The 22,181-nt window shown below is 44.6% G+C and overlaps 1 protein-coding gene across 1 annotated transcript in view; it reads right to left on the bottom strand.

The window, feature by feature from the left end:
* RAPGEF5 (Rap guanine nucleotide exchange factor 5) overlaps nt 1–22,181 on the bottom strand; it is a 221,336-nt gene that overhangs the window by 153,611 nt on the left and 45,544 nt on the right. The window contains exons 6-7 of the mRNA XM_084858588.1: nt 21,131–21,197; nt 621–669 (exon numbers count right to left, since the gene is read on the bottom strand). Of these exons, the coding sequence (XP_084714714.1) occupies nt 621–669; nt 21,131–21,197 (116 nt within the window). The remainder of the gene's footprint in view (nt 1–620; nt 670–21,130; nt 21,198–22,181) is intronic.

The raw sequence follows: 22,181 nt of genomic DNA, 5'->3' as shown, positions 1-22,181 counted from the left end.
ATATCAAAAAGCAACATATGCAAGTGACATTGACAGGAACTAAGGAAGGGAGAAAGAACAAGAAGGATATCAAGCACCCAGCCCTTTTTGTATATTCCATGCAATCCACACATCATGCATCCTCCCTAAACATACCCTTCACTTGTTCAACACTGTGAAAATGAGCTGGTTCCTGCAAGCTTGGCAGCCCTTTTCCTTTATCATACACATTTTATTTAGAAGGCAATCATTTAAAAATGAAATAAGTCATATGGCACTACTGAAAAACACAACTCTGTACACCAGTCGTCACACAGAGGCTCAACACAATGAAAACAAAAATATTCAAAATCAGGACCTACATATTTCAATTGAAGAAAATCATATGTAAACATTAACTTATGAACTACAAACAAACAAACAGAACACTTGATCTGTAAGAAAAATGGTTGCAATAACCTGAAATCAGCAACTCAACTATTGTTTTAATTCATCAGGTGAACATTAATTTGAACAACAGGGAAAGAAAAATCTGAAGGAAAAAGAAAATGCCAGCAAGTGTTTCTTGTTACAGTTTTATAGAATTTTTATTTCTTTCAATACAATCCAAAAATGCATAATCAAAAGCTTGGTATACTCGCCTGATTTTCTTGCCTTCATAGCAAGAACAGCAGCCAATTCTCTCTGCATCTAACACACCAAGAAGATAAAGTGTTACAGTTGTGCCGATAATCAGAAAGGTTTTACATATATACAGCAAACTTTTTTTTAGGGGTGAGGGAAAAATACGCTTTATTGATTTTCAACCATGTAGCAACACAAACAATAAAGATTCCCACACAGCTTATCCGCCCTCTTTAGGCGGTAGGAACAAGCACTACCACCAGTCTGGGGCTCATGGACTTATGACCAAAATGGAGTTAGGCTGCAATCCTATGCTCAGTTCCCTGGAAACAAGCCCAACTGAACACAGTGAAGCATACTTCTGAAGAAACATGCATAGGATTGCATTATTACCCAAGTAGCACTGTATTTACAAAAAACATTTTTGCTTCAGCAAAAAGCTGCATAACACAAAAAGTTATGTTCAATGGCATATATACAGCTGGAGTATTGCCATAAGCAAAGACAGCTATACCAGGAGTGGGGGTAGTTAAAGTGGGAAATGATTTGCAATTGTTCTATCATGCATGAAATTTGCCACCAGAATCACATATTTGTTTCACTAAATGCCATCATTTCTGTCTCTCAGATACGTTTTCTCCCTCTCAGAGAAACTGCAAGAGTTGAGGGTCATATTCCTTTGTGGGTAATCTGTTAGGGAGACCTTGGTGGACAGGTCTGAAGCCAGCAGTGGGAAGGGGCAGAGCCAAATGTGAGTGGATCATACCTTTTCTCCTTCTTCCATCTCTTTTTCTCTCTCTTTCTGCCACCCCCTTTTCTCTCTCTCCATCTTCCATCCCACCCAGTGGACTGTCAGAGAAGGGTCAGAGATTTGAACTGATTTTACACAGACAGCTTTTGAAATCTGACCAACAGCCATATGAATTTAGGCCTCAGGTTGCCATGCCAGGGCTTGAAGAATAAGGACCAGAAGTTTATTAAGCACAGGAGATATAGGATAGGATGTTCCTCATCTGCCATAAGCATCAGACACATGATCAATTACCAACAATGGCAATTGTTGGAATTTGCTGACATTAGTAGTAGCGATGTGCAAACCCACCCCCGCCCAGCCCCTGCCCCCCTTGCCAGTCCCCAGACCGCGCATGAGCCTTCCCATGATCAGTGAGCAGCCCACACTCACTCCAGCAGCCTCATTGAGCTCTGCGGTTGCCATTTTTTGAAAAATAAAATGGTGATCACAAAAATGCCTATATTTGCATATGCATGAAAACGCGCATTTTGCAAATGCATATATTTGTGTATGTGCGAATACAAATATGTGCATTCGCAAAATGTGCATTTTTGCACATCTGCAAATATGCACATTTTTGCAGTTACTGTTTTATTTTTCAAAAAAATGGTGACCATGGAGCTTGACAAGGCCATTGGGGTGAGTGCAGGCCGCTCACTGAGCAGGGGCAGGAGGCAAGCGGGGGCAGGGGCTTGGCAAGGGGGGCTCAGGGGTACACACAAGGGGTGTTCCGACAGATTCCCAGATGGAATGGGGCATCCGCACCATCCCTACACAGTAGTACAGTCAGTTAATTCAATCACATATAATGCTGTGAAGATCAGTATCCAAGTAGCTGCCGTTTCAGGCAAAGAAATACTTATGTAGCCATTATGGGTGGTTATTAGAAATGCTGGTAAAGCATAGGATGAAAAAAGGTAAAGGTAAAGGTGTCCCCAACTAGTCATGTCCGACTCTAGGGTGTGGTGCTCATCTCCATTTCTAAGCCGAAGAGCCAGCGCTGTCCGAAGACGCTTCTGTGGTCATGTGGCCGGCATGACTGAACACCGAGGTGCACAGAACGCTGTTACCTTTCCCGCCGAGGCGGTACCTATTTATCTACTTGCAATTTCTTGCTTTCGAACTGCTAGGTTGGCAGGAGCTGGGACTGAAGACGGGAGCTCACTCCGTCACGCAGCACTCGGGTCTCGAATTGCTGTCCTGCCGACCTTCCGGTCTGCAGTTCAGTGTCTTAACCACTAAGCCACTGCGGCCCATAGGACAGAATACTATAATTAAAAACAAACAAAAAAACAGTTTAAACAAACACATGAACACCATCAGCTGAATAAACTGTTTTTATATATATACACAGCGAGATTTCACAAACACAAATCTTTGGAAACGATCAAAATTATTAACACCCATCAGGAATGTGTATAAAAATATCCTTCTACTTCCTTTAAAATTCCCTAGAGCTCAAAACATGATAGCTTAGCCTGTTTAATTCAACACAGGACCAATGGCCATGTTTTCCAGGTGAAGAAACAGTGATATAAGTAGTCCACCTGTCAAGAACACTTTCTCTGTATTGTGGCAGATTTCAGGAATGGTATAGGTGGGAGGAGGTCTGTATATTGACATATGCATCAGCAGAGGAGAGATAATTCAGAATAAAGTCTCTAAATCCCAGTATACTTGCTACCAGCACAGTGGCAGTTAGTGTGCAAAAATGGCCTCTCAATATTCTCAAGCCTATTTGTGGGCAGATAAATTGGGAGGCGAATTTCACCAAATTTCTCCTAGGGGAGGAGAAATTCTCCAACAGTTTCTCACAGATAGGGCTCACTATTGGCAGGGGTTGTAGCACAGCTTCTTTCTTTTTTCCTAAGGATTTTTGGTTTATTACTCTGCTTCTGTGGCAACACCATCAACTGTGTTGAGGCTTCTGCTTTTCTGAGGCAGAATTTTGGTGGTATTTTTGAGCTTACACAACCACTGTGAGGTGGCTGAGAGTGCTGTGTGTGTTCTCTCTCTCTATTACACATCTTTCCATTGCTCTGCAGCCTCCCAGGCCACCTGCACTTTCTGAACTGAAAAATCTCCATGCGAGGAATTGCCTCATGATGTCTTCCTCATGATGGCTCTAAGCAAAGTGCAGGAAGCCAAGGAGGCTACAGGCTGCCAGAGAGGTGACTGTACAATGACAGACAGGACACTCATGCACACTCCTCAGCCACCTCACAAGTAAGGTAAGCACAAGAACCCCAAACCCAACCCCTGCGAATGTCTCATCCTTTGAATTTCTTTTTGAAAGCAATTTCTTTTCTTATCAAATTGAATGAGAATGGTTGAAAAAAATGTGGGAGAATTTTTGGCACAGCACCAGTGGCAGTATTCAAACCATGCTTTCTGCTAAAATGAGTGCTAAAATGCACTCATCTGATTAATAAATCCAAGCTGACGTGGCACTACGTGGCAGCTGACAGTTTTAATCAGTCTTTGCTGTTAACTGCACTGCTAGTGATATGTTTGTAAGTCAAGCCCAACAAACTGAAGTCAGCATTTTGGCCAAAAGCTAAGGTAAGGGCAGACTAAATATCACAGCTCCCATAGACAGAGACGTGGATTTGGTCTGTATCACAAAGCAAAATTTCTGACTCAGATCAAAAAATTGACCTCTTCTTTGGGTGGGTTGTTTCACTGCATCTGTAATTACCTAATGCAATCTAGGCTTCCTGTTACTTAAGTCTTCCCTAATGGACCTTAACTTACTCTACTAGTAAGATTCTCAAAGAATGCAGCAGAATTACTTTTCACAGCATGTCATTTATAAAAATGAGAGGCAAACTCCAGCCGTCACTGCCATCATTTGAAAAATGTCCTTGCTACCCACATTAGAAGACTTGGGGCCATGGGGAAAAAAACACCTTTTTTCCAGAGGGAAGGGAACACATTGAGGAAATATACACAGTTCTCGTTTTCATACCACCTCTAAAATTATTTTACTATTTTAAGAACATAAAATACATTGTGTGCAACCCAGCACATAAAAGTGTGTTGTTTGTTTGATACAATGATGAAATGTAGATGTATAATGGCACAACCCTATCATGATAACTGTAAGCCTCCGAACCCGGAGGCTTACGGTCATCTAATGCAGAGTGGAGGCGCAGTGGAGGCGATCTTCACCTCCCCGCTCCTCCTGCTCTGCGTTTTCGCTAGAAGGGCTTTTTGCCCATCTAGCTGGGGTGCTTCAGAGGGAGAGGGAAGGAGTCTGGAGAGGCCTCAGGATAGCTCATATCCTGGCCTCTCCAGTCTCCTTCCTGCCCATGGGAATGCCCTCTTCATCCCCACTGCAAAGTTGCATTCCCAACCTTGGAGAGACAGCTGGCATGGTTCTTTCCATGTCAGCTGTGAGGGGGAGGGGGATTGGAGTGCAGATTCCTGGATCTGAAAAATCCTATGGCACCTATATCTAAGGGCCATAGGTTTGGTCCCTAAATGCCTTAGTTTTACTCAAACAATTCCAAGTATGCACAGAGAAGCAAGATCTGTACCCAAGAGTACAAATATCTGGGCTTCTATTTTCAACTTTTAGTTTTTCCCTATTTTCCCAACTGGCAAAAACTATTAGTACTATACTAAACAAAAGTAAGTTTATATTATCCTGAGCTTAGAAACAGTCTCCTCTTCATACTGTCAGCATTCTCCAGAAAGAGGGGGGCGGAACTCATTTTAAAAGAGTTCAGAAAACAAGCTTCCAATAACCAAATTTTACATCATGTTAAATGACCCTTCCCCAACCTGATGCCGTCCTGATGTTTTGGAGTTCAACTCCCATCAGCCATTATACTGATGGGAGTTGAACCCCCAACTCCCATTATAACAAATGGTCAGGAATGATGGGAGTTGTGCCCCAGAACATCTGAAGGGCAACAGATTGGAGAAGGATGTGTAAAACCATAGTTTACTAGGTGTACCAGAAGGATGGAGTTGCCTTAGGCTCTCCTGCTCTCCCCTTCTCTCATGCTGCTGGGAGGAAGACTTTTCATAAGAGATGACTCCAATTGTTCTATTATAAAAACTGGGGAAATCCTTTAGGGGGGAAAAAGTTCCTTTTCCAGGCCTACCTATCTTTAACCCAAAGGAAATTACAGCACAAATCTATTTGTCTTATTTATTTGTTACTTTTATATCCCACCTTTCCTCCAAAGAGCTCAAAGTGGCATATATGATACTCCTCCCCTCCATTTATCTTCACAACAACCCTGTGAGGTAGGTTAGGCTGAAAGTCAATGACTGGACCAAAGTCGCCCAGTAAGCTTCATGGCCAAGTGAGGACTAGAACCTCGATATCTCAAGTCCCAGTTCAACACTCTAACGACTACACCATAGTGATGGTCTTATCAGAAGTGTCTCATTTTCCTCCAGACAGACCATAACAAGTGGTAAGAATTGCTATGTATTCCCTATCATTCTTTTTTCTCCAGAAGGTTTTGTTAAGCAGCTACAGCTAGATTTCCCTTTCATGTCCTGGGAACTAAAACTAGTACACATCGCTTTTGCGATTATGGAATGTTTACAACTAAGCTAAAGATTTGTTCTAACCCAAATCTGTGCGGTTAAAGATGGCATGAAAATAACATGAGGCTTTCCACCCTGATGCTCTTCCGCTATGACTACTGGGAAGCAATGCACAAAATAATGCTTAATTTTTCAAAAATACATTTTATAGCTAAACATTTTAATTTTCAGTACTGGAAAAGGAATGTACAAGTTGAGATTAGCTTCAGATCCCTCTAATGCTCAGTACTTCCATATACAACAGTTCACAGTCATACTAATCACTTCTTTGATATCCCCTTAATAATCCCTTTAATAATTTAAATTCCGTGGTTGAAACCCAGTTGGATAATCATGGAAGAAAAGGTAAGATGTCATATTAGAGCCCACATGGTCCTGGCAGAGATGAATGCCATCGATCAAATGTCCTGGAGATATCATCTTGAAATTACTGCCAGATTCAGCAGTCATCACAACTGAATCAATCATAATTCAGTTTATGTTCAATTAGTATTTTCATGATTGCTCCTGCATATACAAGCCAACACATATTGAAAGTTAAATGGTTAAGTAACAGTGTGTGTGGTCAACCAGAGAAACTGAAGCAGGTTACATAAAGATAGCAATCACTCAGACTTAATTAGTACTTGGTGAAACTCACAGATCTCTCACTGAGGAGGAGAGCTGAAAAATCCTAGTCAGGCCAAAGGTATTTGTGTGTGTTTTTTAAAATAGAAGCATAAATTAATTTTCATACATATTTAAATCTCAGAAGAATAGGATAGTTGCATACAAGGGCATATTCAAGATTCTGCAAACTCTTGAAGATTTTTGCTTTTGTTTTAAGAGAGCACAAGATTAAAGCCTCTCTTAGCTTTCCAAATGTATTTCCATCTTGACAAATTAGTTTGTTGCAAAATGCCCAAATTATATTAGAGACAGGAAGAAGCAACATCTTACAGACTAGCGAAGAAGAGGAGTTAATATTTTTATTCCGAAATGTTAAGACACTTGCTAAAATCTTTTGTTGTTTTCTGTACCCCAAACCTTTTAAGAAAACTCAGATAATGTGTAATAAGAGTTAATTTTTTCTGCTCTCTCCTACCCATTTTTCTAAAGATCACTGTGCTAGGTATATAGTCAGATTACTCCAGGTCAAACAAATAAAATCTTATTTTTTGCTCTTAGAAACAAGACCTGATGAAAGAGATGGAGTTCAAAAACTCATTTCAAGTATTTTGCATAAACTATGTAGATCAATAAAAATGCATCAACTCTGTTGCTCTGAGCTTGTCATACAAATATATAAAGATTTATCTAGCTCTGGACCTTAAGATGCCTATTTCGTCTCATTTGTTACTTAAATAAACTTGTTATTCTAACTGAGCTTTCAGTTCCATTTCATCATTTTCAATAGATAAAATTTATAGTTTACCTTTATTCACCCAGTACACATATTTGCAGCTTCCTTTTTCCCTCCCTGCCTCATAAGCTTCAGGAAACTGTCCAATGGAAAGAACTGGAATATTAATGTCTTATTGCAAATGTGAATCCAGATTTAATGTTCTCATAGGATCATCTTTGCCCACCAAATGCCAGTGTTATACTTGCCATGGACAAGTAAATAATGATATCCCATTTCAGATTAGGTGGTCAGTTATCATGCCATGTGCCTGGAACAGCTTTCTTTTTTTAACAAGTTATTTCTGTTAACTGAGGTTTGAAAGTAGGAGCTCATGTTTCAAAGTCTCAGTAAGTAAAACAGGGGTCTGATATGTGATTTACATATATACACAAGTTGGATCCAGGATCTGCCTTCTGTAAAGGTAGTCACGACTGGGGAAGGCAATGGCAAACCACCCCACTATAGTCTGCCATGAAAACACCAGTGCAAGCGGCGTCCCTCTAGGAGTCAGCAGTGACTCGGTGCTTGCACAGGAGGAACCTTTCCTTTCCTACTCACAGAAGGTGCCTCTGCCCAATTTTGGGGAATCCCCTTCTCCCCACGCCACAGTGCACCCCATTCAGCAGGGTCCCCTAACCCTCTATGTAGTATTTTCAGGGGGGTGGAGCAGCTGCCGTAGGAAGCAGAGGGTGCCAAAGTCTGCTCTCATCAGCCCAGTTGCATGCACCTAAATCTGGTTCCAACCCACACTGTCATGAAAACACACACATAAAAAACCAAACCAGTAGCAGGTTGGCTTAAAAATTGTATAACATCATGGGTTGTATCCTACTAGCAACTCCTACCAATGGAAATGCATCTGTTAGCAGAATGGAGTTTCCCCAGCTCAACCCCTGCTCCAGAGAGTTGGGGACCCTCCGGAGCAAATGTAGAGGGGCGTGGGGAGCGGCAAGGAATAGGAGAGGATGGGAAAGTTCCACTGCATGAGTGGAAGTGCACTCAGATAATATTGGATGTAACCCCTATGTTCAGAACTTACAGCTGCAGAAAGCTACTGCATTAAACATGCTTGCATATCAGCTCTTTTGTGCAAAATTTAATTTTATTAAGACTAATGCCAAATTTAAAAAGAGTCTGCTATGGCACCTAACAAAACTATATGGTATCTTTGTACTAAACATGGGTAAATTCCCTTGATGAAATTTGGAAAAGAATGGAGCCTTCCTCAGAGAATATTGGAATTGAAAGCAATGTGCAATAGAAGATAACTTTATTATAACTGCTTCTTTTAGTAACTATTAGTTACTAAAAGCTAATTAGTAGCTAGTAATTAGTTACTAATTACTATAAATATATTTTATTCTTATTTTTTCTATTATGTTTCCTTTTAACTATTTCTTATACTATTTTTTTTTTTGATAGATTGATTTCACTTAGCGTCGCACTTGGAGTCGCGTAGGATCTGAAGACCTACCCACCTGCCTCTCCAGAGACACCAGCAGCCACAGATACCAGCAGCAAATAGCAGCAGCAGAGGGCAGCAGCTTTAAAGACAAGGGGAAAGGGGCAAACGTGGACTTTATCTGCTCCTTCTTAGTTGCTGTTCTCTTTTACCTCTTTTATCTTTTATATTTTTTTTAAACTGTTGTGCATTTTATATCCTAACATTTTAATATGTGCCTGGGAGGACTACTGGGCAACTCAGGGGGTGGGGGAGGTGCCACCATAACTGTGGTCACGGGCAGGGGGAAGTATGGCGTTGGGGGATTAACAGGCCAGCTGAGGAGAAGAGGAGCTAGACACCTTACAGCTGTCCCCTCTTCTGGTTCTTCCCCCAACCTGATGGTTCCTGGCAGCCTTACCAGTCTGCCCTCAGGTCTGGTGGTGCTGCTGCTGAATGCCAGGTCAGCCCAAAATAAAATCTCCCTCATCCATGATTTGATTGTGGATGAGGGGGCTGACCTGGCATGTATTACTGAGACCTGGGTGGGGAACTGGGAGGGGTCACTGTCTCCCAGCTGTGCCCTCCTGGGTACTCAGTGCAGCACCAACACCGACTTGAGGGTCGGGGAGGGGGGGTTGCCGTGGTCTATAGGAATTCAATCTCCCTCTCCAGACTTCCTGCTCATTCGAGTGCAGATCCTGAGTGTTTGTACCTTGTGTTGGGTACCCGGGACAGATTAGGGATTCTGCTGGTGTACCGCCCACCCCGCTGCCCATCACACTCCCTGCCTGAGCTGACGGAGGTGGTCTTGGACTTGGTGTTGGGGACCCCTAGGATGATGGTCCCGGGGGATCTCCACTTCCATGCCGGGGCCGCTGTATCCGGGGCAGCTCAGGACTTCATGGCCGCCATGACAACCATGGGGCTGTCCCAACATGTCATCGGCCCAACGCATATAAAAGGACACACGCTTGATATGGTTTTCTCGACTGGGCAGGAGGATGGTGATCTGAAAGTGGAGGAATTAACATCTGTCCCTTTGTCATGGTCAGATCACTTCCTGCTGAGGTTTAGACTCCTGGCAGCCTTCCCCCTCTGCAAGGGTGGGGGACCTATTAAAATGGATTCCGATGGATTCCAGAGGGCTCTGGGGGATTTTCCTGCTGGTATGGCTGGTGCTCCTGTCAAAGCCCAGGTCGCTCTGTGGAATGCAGAGATGACTCAGGTGTCAAGGGCTCCTTGGAGGCCTCTCTCAGTCTAATCCAGTAGCCAAGTCCAGACACAGACAAAGGGATTCTATTCAAAGCTTTATTCTTCTTTTACAACTTAACAACTCTACAGGTAGCAACTTGATCTGAGCAGCAGAGTACCTATGCCCTAAGTTGAAACAGTTGGTCCCCGTTTGAAAGGGAATTACTGGCAGACCCCTGAACTTAAGGACTAGGGAGAGTCCCTCCCCTTTTCCCTTGGATCCTCTGGGCGCAGCCTTTGTTTGCGCGCCAACCGGGCACTACGCCTCCTTTCCGCGCCCTCCATCTGGTGCCGCTCTCTGCGTCTGCGTCGCGCATCCACCAAGTCTGCTATCTGTGCTCGGTCACTCCCTGGACTGCTAACTAAACTCGGAATGCTGGTGGGAGGAATCTCCGTCAGCTGTTGGTCCTGGGAAAAAGGAGCACGCTCCTCTCCCAGGAGCAACTGCTCTTCCTCAGAATCAGAACTACTCTGGGATTCTATGGGCTTAGTGTCCACCCTGACATCGGGCGGTTGACACAATCGTGCCCAAGCGCCCTCTCCCTCTGAGCAGAGCCTGGCCAGCTCCTTGGTATACACCTGAGCTGAGGGCAATGAAGCAAGAGGGGAGATGGCTAGAACGCAGGTGGAGGAAAACTCGTGCTGAGTCTGACCGAACACAGGTAAGAGCCCACTATCAAGCCTACTCTGTGGCAGTGAGGGTGGCAAAGAGACAGTTCTTTTCCACCAGCATTGCATCTTCTCAGTGTCGTCCAGCAGAGCTTTTCCGAGTGGTTCACGGCCTGTTACATTCTGGGCCAGGGAGAGAGACGGTGGAACCCTCGGTAGCACGCTGTGACAAGTTTGCACAGCACTTTGAGGATAAAGTCGCTCAGATTCGTCATGAATTGGACACCACCATTAATGCAGTTCCATCGGTAGAGGCGTTCAGAGCACTGTCTGGTCCAGTTTTATTGGATGAGTTTCAGTTACTGAGGCCTGAGGATGTGGACAAGGTGCTTGGCCAAGTCCGATCGACCACTTGTGTGCTTGACCCTTGCCCTTCATGGCTTATTAAATCAAACAAGGAGGGGATGTCTGGCTGGGTCCAGGAGGTTGTAAATTCCTCCTTGAGAGAGGGAGTGGTGCCTGCCGCTTTAAAAGAGGCGGTAATTAGACCACTCCTGAAAAAGCCTAACCTGGACCCAGAGGATGTTAACAATTATAGGCCAGTGGCCAACATCCCCTTCCTGGGCAAGGTGCTTAAGCGGGTTGTTGTAGGACAGCTCCAGGCACTGTTGAATGAAACAGATTATCTAGATCCATTTCAATCGGGCTTCAGGCCTGGTTTTGGAACGGAAACTGCCTTGGTCGCCCTGTGGGATGACCTCTGCCGGGAGAGGGACAGGGGGAGTGCGACCCTGTTGATTCTCCTGGACCTCTCAGCAGCTTTCAATACCATCGACCATGGTATCCTTCTGGATAGGTTGTCTGGGTTAGGAGTTGGAGGCACTGCACTACAGTGGTTCCGCTCCTACTTGGATGGCCGATTCCAGAAGGTGGTGCTGGGGGATTATTGCTCTGTGCCATGGCAATTGTGCCATGGGGTTCCACAGGGCTCTATTTTATCCCCCATGCTGTTTAACATCTACATGAAACCGCTGGGGGAGGTTATCCGGAGGTGTGGGCTGAGGTGCCATCAATATGCGGATGACACCCAGCTCTACCTCTCTTTCTCATCAAAACCAGGTGAGGCAGTGGCTGTTCTGAATCAGGGCCTGGGCACAGTAATGGACTGGATGAGGGCCAATAAACTGAAACTCAATCCAGACAAGATGAAGGTGCTGTTAGTGGGTGGTTCGTCTGCCCGGCTAGGTGATATTCAACCTGCTCTGGAGGGGGTTGCACTCCCCCTAAAGGATCAGGTTCGTAGTTTGGGAGTGCTCTTGGATCCAGAACTGTCACTTGAGGCACAGGTGAACTCAGTGGCACGGAGCATTTTTTATCAGCTTAGGCTGGTATACCAACTACGCCCTTATCTGGACAGAGATAGCCTAGCTGCAGTTATCCATGCTCTGATAACTTCTCGTCTGGATTACTGCAATGCGTTATACGTGGGGCTGCCTTTGAAAACGGTCTGGAAACTTCAGCTGGTCCAAAATAGGGCAGCAAGATTGTTAACAGGGACTGGCCTGCAAGCTCATATTACGCCACTACTTTTCCAGCTGCACTGGCTGCCAGTCCATTTCCGGGCCCGATTCAAAGTGCTGGTGTTAACATTCAAAGCCCTTAACGGCTTGGGGCCAGGTTACCTGAAGGATCGCCTCCTCCCATATGTGCCTGCCTGGACCTTAAGATCATTGTCAGCGGCCCTTCTCCGTGAGCCCCTGCCAAAGGAAGTGAGGCGGGTGGCTACTAGGAGGAGGGCTTTTTCTGCTGTGGCACCCCGGCTCTGGAATGAGCTCCCTAGTGAGGTTTGCCTGTCACCTACATTGTATTCCTTTCGGCGCCAGGTGAAGACCTTTTTATTTTCCCAGGCATTTTAGCATTTTAGCTTTCTAAATTTTTAGCTCTGCTGTTTTAAATCTGTATTTTAAACTCCTGCACCGCTGCTAGGTTTTATTGTGGTTGTATTGTTATGTTGTGGTTTTAATGTTCTATATATTTTAAATTGTTTTATTGTGTGTTGTTTGGTTTTAATTTTTGTGAACCGCCCAGAGAGCTTCGGCTATTAGGCGGTATAGAAATGAAATAAATAAATAAATAACATTTCTGCTAATATACTGGAGTTACTACCTTAGGGCACAATCCTATACACAATATCCACTGACTGTGGGACTTTAGGATTTGGCAGAAGCCCTGCTATGCAAATAGAACCTGAAACAGACCACCAGAAGAAGAGCTAAAACAGGGTGCAGTTGTACACAGGCGGCATGTGGAAGGAGCACACTTACAGCACACCTTTACCACTTCAATTCACAGCCACACCCCTATTGACAGTGCAACCTTACACCAGCCTGAGACCTGATGCAAGAAAATTCCCTTCAGTGTATTCCAATAGGAGGGGTAACATTCTTAAAAGCTGCCCCCAAAGAGATGACATTCCACCCAAGAGAGCACAGGATAACACAGCATGCAATCATAGCTCACTGATACACATATAAGGAGACCTTAACTCAGATCCAAGGGTGCATGGCATGGAGTCATCTCTCTCTCTGGCTTCATATCATGCACATACAGGGCTCACAAGGCAGAACTCTGGCGATGGGAAACAATAAAGATAGGTCAGGCTATTTGTATGAAAAGTGCTCTAAGAACACACATGGAAGCTTGAGCACATTGCCAATGCTCCTCTGCTTGGTGCCCTAAGATGTACCTCATCTCAGGACTCCAGACAAAAACACCCAGCCCCACTCCAACAACTGGGATGCCAGGACAGAGCATCCCATGCAAGGTGAGCAACGGAAGGGGGAATGTATGCTGCAGGTAACTGCTGCAACTGCCTCCCATGTCTCCCCTCCACCCCTTTTGCTAGATGTGAACACTGTGCACTGCAGGATTATAGCTCAGGTGCATGGAGCAGAACAAGCTGTCAATGCCCCATGATACGTTTGATTCCTGTTTGTTGCTGTGGCCAGGCAATTAGAGACCTGTGGTGTTTGCAGTGTGCATTTGAGTTCCAGAAACAACTAGTCTTTCTTCTGATATGTCACTTCCCACCTCCTGGCATGCAAAAGGGGACTGGGGCTGTATTTGCCCCTTCCCCAGTGGGCTTGAACTTCCCACTTCCCAGCACCGTGCCCTATAGCTGCTGAATGCTGCTGCTCGCAAAGTGCAGCTGCAGCTGCCCTTGGTTGCTTGGCCAAAGTCTGCCTCCCTCTCTCTTCATAGGTCTAGAGCCCTATCCTGAGGAGGGCTTTATGTGCTCTCTGCAGGAATCCTGCCCTGGGACCTGTGTGGGTGCTGTCTTGCAAGGGCTCCATGTCTTCCTTTGTATATATTGTGCTTTTCAGGAGCATAAGGGGATTCAATTGCCTGCCTAGAAGGGTGAATGGGGCCTTGCGGTAGCTGGGTCCATTGTTGGCTGTACCACTGGGACTGACAGAGTGGGGGCAACATGGTGTCGTCTTGAGTGCTGTGTGTAGTAATGCAGGGGTATATGGCAGGCATATCCCCATCATGTTAGTTCATTGTCTCTCTCCGTGTGTGGGCGCTGTCACCAATTGGTTGCCACTGATGGTATTTCCAGGAACACTATGGATATATCTGCTGTTTTTACACTATTTTGGGACTTTCATTTTATTTATTTACAACATTTATATACTGCTCCACAGCTAAAGAGATTCCGGAGCCATGAACAATAAAAGGTAAAAAGATAAAGCTGCATATTAAAAAGCTGTTATTTTTAACAACAGAATACCAGTAAAAACCATGACTGATCAGTCAAGGAAGGCTCTCTGAAATAAAGATGTTTTCAGGAGGCTCCAAAAACAATACAATGCTGGTGCATGCCTGAACTCCAGAGGAAGGGAGTTCCATAGAAAGGGGCCACCGCACTGAAGGCTCTTCTCCGGGTGGACTCCAATCAAGCCATAGGTCCATGCAGAACCACCAGGAGCATGCCATCTGATGACCCCAGTGACTGGGCAGGCTGCTAAGGGAGAAGGTGGTCTCTTGGGTATCCTGGCCCCAGGTTGTTTAGGGCTTTATACACTAATACCAAAACCTTAAACTTGGCCTCGTAGCAAATAAAGCAGCCAGTATTTTTATTTGTGTTTTTCTCTACTCTTTGCCCAAGCTGAGCATGCATAGGACAGAGCGGCTGTACCACCAACACAGCTTTGGCTTCTCTTCCCCCACCCCCAGCATAAATAAGAGTACAGGATTGCTCTGTTATTAAGCTACTAAGTTACTAACACAGTGTGTTTGTGAATTATTTCTTTTCTTTTATTTTGGCTATTTATACCCTGCTTTTCAACAGAATTCTCTGGGTGGATAACAAAATGGGTTGAGCAGGCTTAAAATACAAATGGAAGAATATACACCATAAAATATATAAGCAGCTTTAAAAACAAAGAGTTGAGATAAAAACTGGTTAAAGATAATCAGCAAAACAGATTAAAAGGCCGGACAAAATAAGATATTTGCCTGGCATCGAGGAAAGCACCAGGCAAGTCTCTCTTTTGATGATATTCCAGAGTTGGGGTGCCACCATCAAAAAGGCCCTCTCCTCTACAGCTACCCATCACACCTCACTTGGCAAGAGCACATGGAAAAGAGCCTCCAACAAATATCTCAAAGTCAAGTTACATACAGAGACAGGCAATCCTTAATGTAACCTGGTTGCAAACCATAAAGAGCTTTAAAAGTCAAAACTAACACTTTGAATGGGGCCCAGAAATAGACCAGAAGCCAGTGCAGCTGACAAAGAACCAGAGTAATGTATTTCTAATGCCCAGTCCCTTTTAGTAGCCTTGCAGATGCATTCAAAAGTGAAGCCTCTGCACTACAGTTGTTTCCTGCAATCTGACCAACTTGGCACCATTCAACAGAACTATTATCACTCAAAAGTCCCTTGCCCTTCCATTGTTTCAAACAAGTATGCATTTCCTTTACTAACAGGTTCTAGCCTGAATCATCAAGAAAAAGAAACTTGTACTATTGTTCAGAGAAAAAAAAACTTCCAAAAGCAATGTTATAGGTACTCAACTCCCGTGGGAAGTAAGCAGGGGAAAAGCCAAGAAAATATGCCTAACTGGCACTACGAAGCATTGTGCCATGTGATAATAAAGCTACATCACACATCCATACATAAATAGTTATTCCCTAACCTTGCCTTTCGTTTGTGTGGCTACAATTTATATTAGTATTATACAGTTAGGGCCAGAAATATTGGAACAAGGATGACTGTTTTGGCAGTTGGCCTCTGTACACCACCACACTGAAGTTGAAAGGAAACTAGGGATGTACGAAACTCTTACCTGGCTCCGTGCTGGGCAATCCGCAGTGGGGGGGAGGCGCTCTGTCCCCCCCCCCGGAATCCTCCCTGGCCGGCTGTGCTCTGTGGCGACTCAGCAAAGCCGCCAGCCGGGGCCACATGCAGCCAGACATCCGGCCGCTGGGCTGCACAGGGACGCAAATGGCGGCCGCCGTAGCCGCCGCCATTTGCATCTGTGTCTTTAGCCATGATAGACTACGTAAATATTTATGTAGCCTATCACGGCAAAAGACAGGGGCACAAATGGCGGCCGCTACGCCATTTGTGCCCATCTTTTGCCGCGATGGGCTATGTAAATATATACGTAGCCTATCATGGCTAAAGACACAAATGCAAATGGCTACACCATTTGTGTCCCTGCCCTGAGCCGTGATAGGCTACGTAGATACTTACATAGCCTATCATGGCTTGCCAGGGAGGCAAATGGTGGCTAGCATAGTGGCCACCATTTGCAGCCACAGCCTGGCAGCAGCCGGAGCTGCCGGAGCCGCCGCTGCCGGAGCCGCAGCCAGGTAGACTCCGTTTTGCGGGGCTTTCACAGAGTGGTGAGGCAGGTTGCTCCGTTCCACCACAGATTCCGGGGGGCCGAATTCACTGGAATTCGGCCTCCCTGGGATCCGTGGCGGAATTCTCTAACATCCCTAAAGGAAACACACCCAGATGGGAGCGAAGTCAGGACTTTCAGCTGTAATTCAAGGGGTTTGACAAAAGGGGGGCAGTAACCATTCAGGAAGGACAGCTAGTGGCATGCACACACCCCCATCGTTGGTGGCTCATAAGTAATGGAACGAATGGCTGACAAGCAGCTGCATGGCCAGGTGTGGCCTGTTTCCTGGGTACCCCATGACCAATCAAGCAGACAAAAGGCCTGGAGGTGGTTCTGAGTGTTACATTTGCGTTTGGTAGCTGTTCACTGGAACTCCCAACATGAGGTTCAAAGAGGTGTCCATGCGAGTGAAGGAGGCCATCATTAGCCCGAGGAAACAAAATAAACTCATCAGAGAGATAGCAAAAACAGTGGGAGTGGCCAACACAACAGTTTGGAACATCCTGAAAAAGAAGGAATTAACTGGCAAGCTCAGCAACAGCAAAAAGCCTGGCAGACCACGGAAGACAACTAAAATGGATGACCACAGAATTCTGCTCATGGTGAAGAGGAACCCTTTCACAACATCTAGCCAGATTAAGAACGCTCTTGTGGAGGTAAGCATGTCATTGTCAACATCTACAGTCAAGAGACGGCTTTATGAATATAAATACAGAGACTTCACAACAAGGTGCAAACCACTGGTAATGCTTAAGAACAGAAAGGCCAGATTAGCCTTTGCCAGCAAACACCTAAAAAAGCCTGCCCAGTTCTGGAATAAGATTCTTTGGACTGATGAAACCAAGATTAACTTGTACCATCTGTCAAACATGGTGGAGGCAGTGTTATGGCATGGACATGTATGGCTGCCAATGGAACCGGGTCACTGCTGTTTATTGATGACCTGACTGCTGATAAAAGCAGCAGGATGAATTCTGAATTGTATAGGGCTATACTTTCTGCTCAGATTCAGCCGAATGCTGCCAAACTGATAGGACGCCGCTTCGTACTGCAGATGGATAATGACCCAAAACATAGAGCAAAAGCTAGCCAAGAGTTTCTCAAGGCAAAGAAGTGGGATGTTCTTCAATGGCCAAGTCAGTCACCTGATTTCCACCCAACAGAGCATGCTTTTCACTTACTGAAAACAAGACTGAAGGCAGAAAGACCCACAAACAAGCAGCAGCTGAAGGCAGCTGCAGTAAAGGCCTGGCAAAGCATCTCGAGAAAGGAAACTCAGCATTTGGTCATGTCCATGGGTTCCAGACTTCAGGCAGTCATTGACTGCAAAGGATTTTCATCCAGGTATTAAAGGCGATCCTTAAGTTTGAAATGATGTTGGTTTGTTCCATTACTTATAAGCCACCAACAATGGGGGGGGGTGTATGCCACTGGCTGTATTTCCTGAATGGTTAGTGCCCCCCTTTTGTCAAACCCCTTGAATTACAGCTGAAAGTCCTGACTTCGCTCATATCTGGGCGTGTTTCTTTCCAATTTCAATGTGGTGGTGTACAGAGGCCAACTGCCAAAACAGTTATCCTTGTTCCAATATTTCTGGCCCTGACTGTATGTATCAGTTATTATTACACTGTTTAACTTGGCAAACAATCCGTTTGTGTGTAACACTGATAAAGGCAGACCTTGATTTATTTTGTGGAAATTTTGTATGACGTTAAGACTCCTAGTTCCATGTCCAAGAAGTCCAAATGATAAAAAGGAGGACTGGTGCTTTCATGCCTTTGTTACCATGTGTTCTCATCTAGGTGGTATTTTAGCACTTGAGTGAACATGCCACCACCACCCCCTCTCTTTGCTCCCCCACCCCCGGCCATGCTTTTATTCTCTCCCTGCCACCCTCACTTCAACCTCCTATTCTTCAACAACTACCCATTCTCCTTCTCCTCTTCTTTACTCTCCCCACTGCCTGCCTCCCCATCTGTGCAATGCTTTGAAGGATCTTTCCCTAAAGCTATAAAGTCTTACATGGCTCGGGACCACAATACCTGATGGAGTGCCTCTCCTGGCTCAAACATACCCATACACTACACTCAACATCTAAGGTCCTCCTCTGGTGCCTACTCCAAGGGAGGCTAGGAAGACAGCAACAAGGGAGAGGGCCTTCTCGGTGGTGGGCCCCCAATTGTGAAATGTTCTCCTTGATGAGGCCCACCTGGTGCCACTGTTATCTTTTCAGCTCCAGGTCAAGACTTTTTGCCCAGGCATTTGGCGAGTTTTAATTGATCCTGGATTTGTTCTATAGTTTTGCTCATTGCTTAAAGTTGTTTTTAGATATACAGTTGTCTTTGTGTATATTGTCTGTTTGTGTGTTTTTATATTTAAAATTTTGGATATTGTACTTATAATGTTTTAATCTTTATAAACCGCCCAGAGAGCTTCACCTATGGGGCAGTATAGAAATGTTATTGTTGTTGTTGTTAATAACAACAACAACAATAAAGCCAGGCATTCTGGGTGAGGTGGCCCTGGAGATCGCCTGTGTCAAAACAGCACAGGTTATCTTCACATCCAGAATGCCTCACCTTAAGAAAGGACCCCTCAATGCATGGCATTCGGCCCTGGCCCATTCTCTGGAGAGCCATGTCAACTGCTTTGTGTGGCTGTCACAAGTCTACAGATAACCCACCCACCTGATTAATCTCTCACTCTGGGTGAGTCCTCAGAGAGAGAGACTGGGCCAGTATTCAGGCTCTCTGGGCAGCACAGATGAGCAGGCAGCTAGCATGGGGAAAGAGTTGAAGTACCACCACCATCTTCAGGGGATCCTTTTGGCACCCCCAGAATTTGGCATCCAAGGCGACTGCCCTGATTTATTTATTTTGATTTTATTTATTAGATGTATTAGCCACCCATCTGGCCAGCTACCCAGCCACTCTAGGCGGTGTACAATACAAAAAAACAACACAAAATACAACAAATTTACATAATCAACTAAACAAAACAACACTGCTCTAAAAAACCCTAACCCACCCCAAACGCCCACCTGAACAGCCAGGTTTTCAAAGCCCAGCAGAAGCTCATCAAAGAGGGGGCATGGCGGAGGTCACTAGGGAGGGAATTCCACAGAGTGGGGGCCACCACTGTTCTCCCCTTACCTACAAGGAAATGCCCCTTAACCTAATGTCATGGTGCATCATGACAAGAAGTAGAACACCCAAGCAGGGGAAAGGAGTGAGTCTTCCAGTCAACGTATATGGTACTTGTATCAACAATTTATTACAAAGCAGACAGATGTTTGCACAACTTGTGGATTGGACTCAGAAGGCAGGGGTTGGGAAAGCTCAGAGAAGAAAAGCTGGGCAAGCACAGTATAGGATGACAGCAGAGCAGGACTGTGACCTGAACCACCTCCCTATGCTTTAGAAGGTTTTCCAATATTAATAAATAACACATTATATCCGAGATCTGCTCAGATAATATCACTCCAGCCTATTTCAGCAAACCATTGGTGCTGATTTGTTCCTGCTGATTACCAGGAATACCCTCAGAATCCAAGAACAGCATTTCCACCTGCTAATTGACTGATGGTGCATCAAACAGACCTGCTTTCTTTTCTGAGTCCTTTCTGATGGAAATCATAGGGACAGGTGGAGCAGCTGCTTTTCCAGGAGTGAGGGTAGTCACTCTTGCCATGGTAGACAAGAAGCATTCTGTGACGTCTGCAAATATTTTGCACAATTTGACTTGGTATGTCAATTTGGCTTAGCTCACAACCATAAAAGGAACTTTGTTTCCTCAGACCAGGTTTAACATAATTGTTCTACAGGTGAGAATTTATCCTCAGTTGGGCGAGATAATCCAATTACAATGGGTGGGAGTACTCAGATGGCACTCTCAAGACTGCAGGCACAATTACATTCCCTTGACCTTGCAGAGGTTTCCCTCAGTGGTATCCCTCTTATTGACATGGTTCACACAATCAAATCACCCCACTGTAGCTTATTTAAGCTACAGTGGACTGTGGCACATGCCAGCCATTATTTTAAATATGCAATATAGTATACTCTAGTAGCAGCTAATATAATACCATTCTGGATAATAAACACAACGGATGGTATCACCATTGGAAGCCCTTCAGGTCTGAGGTGAGGCAGGTGGCAGTCCAAGAATGCTCTCTGTCCCTGTCTGAGGTGGTGCTGCCCAATCTTTGGAATGACCTCCCCAAAGAAGCTTGCCTGATGCCTACTTCCTTACCTTTTTGATGCCACTAACCTTTCATTAGTCCTAGCATTTTGATCCTCCTGACTCTGGGTTCATGTAGTTTTAATAACTCTCAGTTTTAATGTTCTGCTTTTTTATATTTTAATATCAATTACTATTGTTTTAATTGTTAGCTGCCACGAAAACCCCTTACCGTTTAAGTCTAGGCTATAAATATACTGCAACGTTAACTTACTGCTATTAAATCATCACACGTACAACGTATCAGAACTGTGATGTGAAATTACAGCCTGTCACAAATAAATAACTTTTCAATCAGGTCAAGAAAAATCTTGTGAAAGACTTACCGCAGAAGTAAGGCGAACAAAAATTTCAGCATTAGTTTCAGCTGTGTCTTCTATTTTTCTATTGTTCCTTTTAAAACAAAAAGTTTAAAAATGCATAGAAAATGTCTCATGAACACACCTGAGGCTGAGGAACAGTCAAGAACTGCTCCAGTTAGACTGATGCACTTAAACTAAAGAAAGAGTGAGACTGGGTGCACAAACTGGGTGCATATTATGACCAAAGCATGACATAACATAGCTAATTAAAGTGTTTCTAAGATCATTTCAACCAAGTACTTTTATTTTATTCAAACATGCCTAGATTAAGAAGAAAACCTGCTGTTAAAGCCAGAGTATGATCTTCTAGCCTCAGTTTTGATTTAGCAGCCTTTACAGTGGCATATGCTGAGATTTCAGGAATTGCAGCCAAAGGAAATACATTCTTTCATTCTAAGGAGAAAGAAGAATGGTGAGATCTGAGCTGAACCAGGATTTGTTCTCATCTTGCCACCCTGTCATGACCCACAGATGGTGCCTAGCTAGACCAACTGAGGCTCAGCCTAACCTCAGCTTTGCTCTGACACCCTCTTTCTATAGTGGGCTGGGCTAGCTGATTCAAGCCAGCTTGTGAAATGCACATCCTTTCCTTAATGCCTCTTGGCTTCCAGGACTAGATCCGAGAAGGCCTCTTTTTTCTTCCATCTATGTATCTCATAGTATCTATGTATGCTGTATATACCAACAGCTCTGCTTCTTCTGTCCCTAAGCCTGGTCCCCAGCCCTTGTCCTCCCCTTTCTTCAGCTCCATGACTTCACCACCATTGTTTACTCAAGTCCTTACTTGTGAACATTTCAAGATATAATATTAGCTCAAGCATAAATAAATGGGTTTTTATGAAAGCATCCAATAGTGTATGGCTCATCTAATGCATGATTTACGTCCTGCATGATTGCTCCCTACAGATAATCAGACAGCTGTAACCTTCTAGCCTGATTTGGATAAAAACAAAGAAAAAAGAGTAGCATGTGGCCCCTTACAGTATAAGTAATATATTATGGTAGGAACTTTCAT

This window comes from Heloderma suspectum, chromosome 5 (assembly GCF_057233095.1).
Source record: "Heloderma suspectum isolate Gila_16-S chromosome 5, 16-S_ref, whole genome shotgun sequence".
Lineage (NCBI taxonomy): Eukaryota > Metazoa > Chordata > Lepidosauria > Squamata > Helodermatidae > Heloderma > Heloderma suspectum.
This window is presented reverse-complemented; position numbering and strand designations above follow the sequence as displayed.